The sequence below is a fragment of the Cheilinus undulatus genome, linkage group 3 (assembly GCF_018320785.1).
Source record: "Cheilinus undulatus linkage group 3, ASM1832078v1, whole genome shotgun sequence".
NCBI lineage: Eukaryota > Metazoa > Chordata > Actinopteri > Labriformes > Labridae > Cheilinus > Cheilinus undulatus.
The window spans coordinates 9,661,577-9,669,332 of NC_054867.1; the positions used below are offsets into that span (position 1 = coordinate 9,661,577).

Sequence of the window (7,756 nt, forward strand, 5' to 3'; positions counted from 1 at the left end):
TCAACTGCTTAAAATGCCATTATCACAGGAGGTTTAGTGTAAATGTAAAAAAAAAAAAAAGTTGCTCTTGAAGTTAAATCAAGTAGTGTATGTCCAAATTCTGAAACGCAGAACATGAATCTAAACTCTGCAGCTGGTCCAAGTTCCCTGAACAGGTCTCTCAAACAGGTCAACGATGTCGTGGCCTTCATTAGCAGCTCAGTGTGAGTGGATTACACAGACAGTGTAAGCAGCTCCATTGACAAAACAACATCTCAGAGAGATCATGAAGGGATTATTCTCACCAACAGACAGCAGTCCAACTCATTCTCAAATCATCATTATTATGAAAAAATAATTCGGTGTTACTGTAAATTGACTGTACCTCACACGTGATGACGGTTGAAAGTATTCTCATCTTTAAAAAAGCTGAGTAGAACCTTTAATCTACACAAAGGGGGCTTTGTGTGCAGCCTTGTTTGGTTGTTTCTGACACAACCATTCAAGGCTCTCTGTACAGTAGCCATTAGGGCTGAACGATTTGCAAAAATAGTCTAATTGTGATTTTTTTCCCCAATATTGTAATTGCGATTAAATATACGATTATTCTAAGGTCAATCTTATGTATTTTTCGACAAATTCTATTTTTGCTCATATTGCGGATGTGATGTCATTTGTGTTGTTTAAGGGCATTATCATTTTTATATCACTCATTTTCATTTAGAAAAATATACATAAAACACAAAAAGGAGGATTTTTGTAAACCACTGTAAAAAATGAATCTTGAATGTTTGCATTATGTGCATGAAATCTCTGCAAAAAATGATTTATTAAACTGGTAATTTGACATATTTTAAGTCAAAACAATATTGCAACTTCTGCGATTTGTAAACTGCAGTAGGCCATATTGCAATTCAATGCAATTTGCGACGAATTGCCCAGCCCTAGTAGGCATCACCAAAATATAATTTGACAACTGATTCTTAAAGTGACATATGGTGAAAATAAACTTGACGGTGCTGATTCATACATGGGCTATTGAAGAGATCCCAGAAAGTACACTGAGTTTATAAGTTAGTATATACACTAAAAGGTTATAAGGGCCATTCTACCAAATTGGTTCAAATTCAGAATTGGAATCTGATTAAAATTTGTATGCTATTTCATAAACATTTTTACCATACATTTGTTGCACTATATCTCAGGGATACATATTTAGTAAACGTACACTCAATGTTCATTTTGTATTTTTTTATTTCCCTGTATTTGTATCTCTTAAAAACTTTACTCTCCCCAAATTTGTTACTGCTGCAACATAGACTGCTATTCAGCATAAAAATCATTGTTTTACCTATGCAAATTCTGCTTCATCCCCCCCATGTACAGACTGTTTTTATAAAGGTTTTCACAGCAAAATGGATTTTAATCAACAAATTTTTAATAGAGATTTTTAAGATTCATTCAACTCTACCGGTCATCTTTCTTTGTAAAATATGTGAATTTGATATATTTTTTGAACAGTAAGGTAAAAATTCAACAGCACTACTTACGATCCCATCTTCCCCAGGAACTCAAACACTTCTTTGATGTTACTCGTGCTTTTCTTCCAGCTGCATATGATCTCTTTCCGCCCCATCTCGGCTCTGACGTTGCCGTAGACTCCTGAGGTACAGATGAAAAAAAAAATTAACATTTATTATGGGTTAAAAAATACATTTTATGCTTTTAGGGAGTGATTCCAGACCTTTTTTCCTTGGAGCCTCCACAAAAACACACACTTGTACCCTCTTACACTAACATAGCACCAGGAACATGCAGACTTCGAGCTACATAACATAGGATTCAGTTACTGTCATTCACTTTTCAATAAAACCTCAGGAGACATCATCTTTATTTTAATCAATTGTAATGAAACCTAAATACTCCATAATGAAAGGATTTTAACAAGCCTTATTTAAGAGAAGTTTATCTATTAAAAACAGGCATGCTGGATAATGGCGATAACAGTTTAGTTCTTTACCCATCTGAGTAAAATTTTCACCTGGGCCAGTGAAGTTAATCCTAGCCTTATATTAATGACAGACTTTATAATTTCGATATTATTCTATTATTGTGTTATTTCTGTTTCAAAAAGACAGGAATAAATAGCAGTCCATTTTTGTATCATGTAATAATTGTGATGATTGTAAAACCATTTATCCCACCATAATCATTGTGTTAAAATTTGAGATAAAATCCCACCAGAGAAGTTCCTACCAAAGACCTTTTTATGAACCTACAGTAGTGTGACACATTTATTTAAGTTAATACGCGTAAATCTAATCTTGACAGCCTCAGAGCAGACCAAGTCTTGGGCCCAGGTCTGGAACAAGTTCTTTAAGATATGAGTGAAAGTCAGCAAAATACCCATAAAATGACCTGAATTTGATTGTTGTGGGTCTCTAAACATAAATCTGTATTCTTCTTAGGTCCTGTTTTACACTGTTGGATTACATATAATGTTGCTGTCTGTATGTCGCCATGTTTTATGATTTTATAAATGTTTTCAATAAAGTTATTTGAAATTGCTTTTTTAAGTTATTTTTCCAACTTCATGTTTTAGGCAAATGGCTTTCTGTAAACATCATGTTTTAAATTGTAGCATCTTGTTGTAATCCCTATATGTGATAATTATTCCTCTAACTGATCATCTTAATCTTTAGTCAGAGATTATATGAGTATCCAAAAATACACTTCTTGTCCCTCAGTGTTGCAGTATCAAAAAATATGCTCTTCAGATGCTCTTCACAAATGAAATCCAGGTGAATTGAGAAGGCAGATTTAGTTAGATAGCTGTCTTTCATTTAGAGCGCCACCTATGAAGTTATCTGTTTGCCAAATAGGAGTATTTGCCATTTTACGTTATAGTTGATAAATCATTCAGTCATTTTAGGCAGAAATGTTAAACACTATCTGGTGCCAGCTTCCTTAATTTCCTTCACGGCTGTCCTTTTACAGTAATTGGTGATTCTTTGGATTTTGGATTAAAAGTTTGACAAGAAGAAACTACAAGATTACAATTTCCTCCTCTGAAAGATTTCCCATTTTTGTTTAAATTTTTTACACTGGAAAAATGAATGAATGATTTAATAGTGAAAATAATGTCCACATGAATTGATCTACAGTGAGATCTTACAGGCCCGCATTCATTAAACTCGACTCATTCTTTTAGGCAGTAATGTTGAACATCGTCTGTTTCCAGCTTCTTGCTACCTTGTTGTGTGACACACATTCAAAAGATTCCTTCAGTTTTTGAATCTAAACTTTGGCATTTCCCTGCTTTAGGCTCTGAAAAATAAGGAAGACTCTCCATTTTGTTTTACATTTTACAGACTGAAAGATGAATCATATAATGGTGAAAATTTATTGAATCAGATAAAGATAATCTGCAGCCCCTGTTCAGCTGCGCTAGCCTCCTATACAGGAATATTGGTATTCTAGCGTCGTGATGATATCTTCCAGTGCAATATTGTTTACTATGTTTCCTTTAATCCTAATAAGTGATGACCTCAGCCTCTTAGTCACAGCTGGTCCATGTTGTTCTAGGATAGCTGGGTGTATGTTCACCACATGTGTCTGCAGGTCTGCTTTAAAGACTTAATCATTCTGTAAAAAATAAGTTTTTTGTTTCATTGTGCTCAGGTCCTGTGCCATAATTTGGGTTTTTTTAGGAATCTGAAGACTGAACTTTAGCAGCAAACTTTAGTGTCAAAAAACTATGACGATGTGAAAAATTGCAGTTCCTCTGGTCACCACTCGAGGCTGTCTCCAACAGCCTCTGAAGTCCCATAAACACCCATACAAAAATGTTGAATTTTGCACTGGGAAAAAAAGTTTACAGCCTGTTACAAAAATATGGTTTTGATCTCAAAACTTGGGGATGAATTTGTTTATTACCTAATAATTTTGACTGGCCTGGCTAAGTTGACTGACAGGTGTGTTTTAGCTGTTTGTGAAGAGGCCTAAGACCAGCCTCAGGGCCGCTTCTTCACCTGTGTCTAAGACGGCTGGATATTAGGTAGAGAAAACATTTCTAAAATGGCAACAGTGCTTCAAAAGGCCTCTTTAGAAACCAGTGGGTAAAGACACAGTGACTACGCCCATTGTTAAAACAGTTTATGTTCCTTTATGTTTTTGAACATCACACTGTAATTTTTATAACTTATTCTAAATAACTTAAAGTTCCTGTAAAGTAAAATCCAAACTTTGTGCTTAACACAATAGATATGATGGAATATGTTGGAGTAAACATGTAAAAACACTGAGATCTAGGCCTGTGTGTGACTGGAGTTTTGATTCAGATCGTTGTAAAGTTGTTCAACTCTTGCCTGGCTCGGTTTTATTTGAGCTGGCCAAAGCGTTTGATCTGGGCCAATGACATCACCGGTCTTGATGGGGAATTACCCCACCCCCCCAATTCTACAATGATATAAAATCACATGGCTCATCCTCTTAGTACAATCTGGTGTTAGCCACTCTCACTGCCTTCATTGAAAGTTAACAGCCAGTCACATGCAAGTATCACAAGAGAGAGATTTGTGCCAGAAAACAGTCAATTTAATCCCCAATTTCTGTCTCTCTGCTTTTGCACAGAGCTAGGCAGCTGTGCTCTGATCAGAAACAATTTTTAAATTTGAGAGGATCATATTTTTCGTGAGTGGGCGTGGCTTCAGCTCATTTAAACAACACGCCCACACCTTCCCAGAGCAGATTTTACTGCCTCATTTTTCATGATTTTGAAGCTTGATTTAATCAACTTTGAAATGTTTTTCATGACAGAAATTTGGCCTGGTGGTTCATAACACAGTGGGCTCTCACACAATAAGCCTATTAAGATTTTTTTTTTTTAAAGATTTATTTTTGGGCCTTTTCATGCCTTTAATTGATAGAGGAAGGATAGTGGATGGACACGGATACAGGGAAGAGACAAAGGGTCTCAGGCTGGATTCGAACCCGGGCCGCCCGGGTACATGGGTAGCGCCTTAAACCACCCGACCATCTTCATGCCCATTAAGATTTTTTTGTATACTTTACAGGGACTTTAATAAAGAGGAAGATTTATTATTATTAGGGATATTTCCAAACTCATATTAGCCAATACTGACATACAGTATGCACACCTTTTTTATGGTTTAAGAAAAAAAGCGTCTCCTGTTCAAAGAGAGTCTGGGTTAAACAGAGAGAGGAGGGAGGCAGTAGACAGTCTGGTTGTTGTTTTATGTTTTGGGCCTCATTTAAAACGTTCAGAGTCCACAATGAGCCACCTTTAGTGCATATCGTCCTAGGCAACCCCCTACTGTATACCTGATGGTAGTTGTAAATGTTGCCAAAATTTAAGATCGATCTATGATTATACTGCCAATGTATCTGCTGAAAACATCAGCAGAACTTTTCACATCTTCAGATACAGATGTTTAACTTTTACAGCTAATATCTGCCGGTGCTGATAATATCGTGCATCCCTCATTACTATCATGATTTTTTTTAGGTGTGAAGAATAGGTGTCCATTGTGTATGCTGAACAAAATATTTGAGTTTGGTCAAATTAGCAATCAGAAACTCTGTGGTTTTCTACACATTCATTCTCATAATGTTGAAAGCCCCTATAAGGAATATTTGGTTTGTGCCAAGTTGTTCTGACATCCCCTGTGGACAAAGCTGTTTCTTGTTCATGTGTGATTATGTGATTCAACAGAACAGCCAATATTGCTTTCTTTTAGAAGGGGTTCTTATCAGACTCCTAGTTAGATGCACTGTAGCACCTCAGGTAAATTTCTTCTTCAATGTCTGAATGTTATAGAGGTATAACAGAGTATGCAGCCCTGTGACATATATAATGCTCAGAAATCAATATGAATGTACTAAGGTGTAATAGCAGCAGAATTTTACATTGCTGCATAAATGAACTTTCAAAAGGGCCATTAAAGCATTCCATTTAATGACAATCTTTGCTCCACCTTTTGACTGGAATGTTAAAAAGGTAGATTTTGCAGTATTCTGTTACTTTGTTGTACAGCTACAGTACCCTCTGATAGTAGTTTCAGGCATTAAAAATATGGATGTAAAACTGAATTAGCTTTCTGCTAATGGTCTTGTTTGCTCTACTAGATCTTATGGAGAAATTTAAATTAATTTACAAGTTTTTTATAACTTGTAAAAATAATAATTAAAAATTTTTTTGAAGAAATAAAAAAAGGTTTTAGAGTCTGGTGTTTAAAAAGCCTAGACTTCAATTAAGGTTCTCAGTTTCTCTTAAATCCTGGCCCCAGTGTGGACCGCAATGATTATGAGTACAGAGAGAAAGTTTTTGGTCCTTTTCTGACCCTAACCTTTCTCTTGACCACAACCCGCTAAGATGTGAACCCGCCTTTCCCCGATGTTCTGGTTACATAAACAGTTGCATGTCCGCGCCTGAGGTCAGTCCTCGCTTGATAGGCTAAAGCCCGTTTGTACCTATCAGTTACACAAGACTCAGAAAGGCAGAGGATTAGAGAGTTAAATAGCCATGTTAGTTAAGCTTTCAGGCCTCCTGTACTCCTTCCTTGTGTCTGCAGTGAGAACAGATTATCGGACGATTCTTTAACAGGACACAGAACTGGGTCGTTTTCTAATCTTGGCCTTGACGGGCCAATGAACTCTGTTTTTTTAAAACGCGAAATGAAATACACCAATATTAGGTAGCACAGTCTAAAAACAAATTATTAGAATTGATTAAAGGAACTCACTTGGGAAATCAGTGTCACATTTTTTATATTTCTTATTTAGTAGCCAAGATTTTCAGGAGTTACACTCCAACATAGGCCCAATCAGTTTCATAACATCATGCCATCTCATTAAGACATTTAAGTCATGCAATAAAGCAATAAATAAACTTGTCTTTCACTACCTACATAGACCCTACACAATTTTAAGACAAAGTAATGCAATCACAAGATATTTCACAGGCTTATCATCCAGGCCTTAAACTGAAGGTTTTTTTTTTTAATCTATTTTTTTTTTCATACTATTGCTTTAAGTACGAGAGTAAATTGTCAACATTCAGACTGTTCATTTGGATGTATTTGCTTTTAAGTTACTTGAGTTACCTGTTAAGCCACTGAGCAATTTTAAAATCTAAAAGACAAAGTCAAAATGAAGCAGTTTAAGAAAATCCAAACATTAAAGTCACTTTTTGTGATGTTGTTAGCTGGTTTTGTCCCGTAAGAGATCAAAATATGAGGAACAGAATCATCTGCAAGGCTTGAAGCAAGTCCCTCTGTCATGAAATGAGCATGATGATACATGGAGGTGAAGATATTAGCATGCTGCAGAGAGGCTAAAGGCTATTTTTAACATCTTCGGTCTGCAAAGTTAACACATGTAATAAACCTGAGCAAAAACTTATTAATGCAGCTTAAATATGGCAGTACCGAAGACTAAAACTAACATTAAAGGCTTAATAAAAGTCTTGTTTACCTGAGGAGCGGCGCAGAGATGGTGTTGGTGAGGTATCCTTGGTGTACCTGACAGCTTCCAGACACATGCCGCGCTTCAGAGCAGCGGTGGGCGGAGCTTAGGCCATTCATTTGTCTGCAGCAGTTACACAAGAGCCTTTGAGAGGCGCTGCATGAATGTCTCTAAAAAAGGAGTTTTAGCCTTTTAACTAAGAAAATAATACTATTTTTGCAGCTTGTTGTCGACTCTATTTCTTGTTTCTATGTTACTGAATGATTTTTGTTTACTTTCAGTATTACTGTCC

At 36.1% G+C, this 7,756-nt stretch overlaps 1 protein-coding gene across 1 annotated transcript in view; it reads right to left on the reverse strand.

Annotated features, from left to right (window-relative positions):
- LOC121507445 (calcium/calmodulin-dependent protein kinase type 1D-like) overlaps positions 1 to 7,539 on the reverse strand; it is a 30,048-nt gene extending 22,509 nt beyond the window's left edge. The window contains exons 1-2 of the mRNA XM_041783776.1: positions 7,474 to 7,539; positions 1,530 to 1,641 (exon numbers count right to left, since the gene is read on the reverse strand). Of these exons, the coding sequence (XP_041639710.1) occupies positions 1,530 to 1,615 (86 nt within the window). The 5' untranslated portion in view covers positions 1,616 to 1,641; positions 7,474 to 7,539. The remainder of the gene's footprint in view (positions 1 to 1,529; positions 1,642 to 7,473) is intronic.
- Between the last annotated feature and the right edge of the window lie 217 nt (positions 7,540 to 7,756).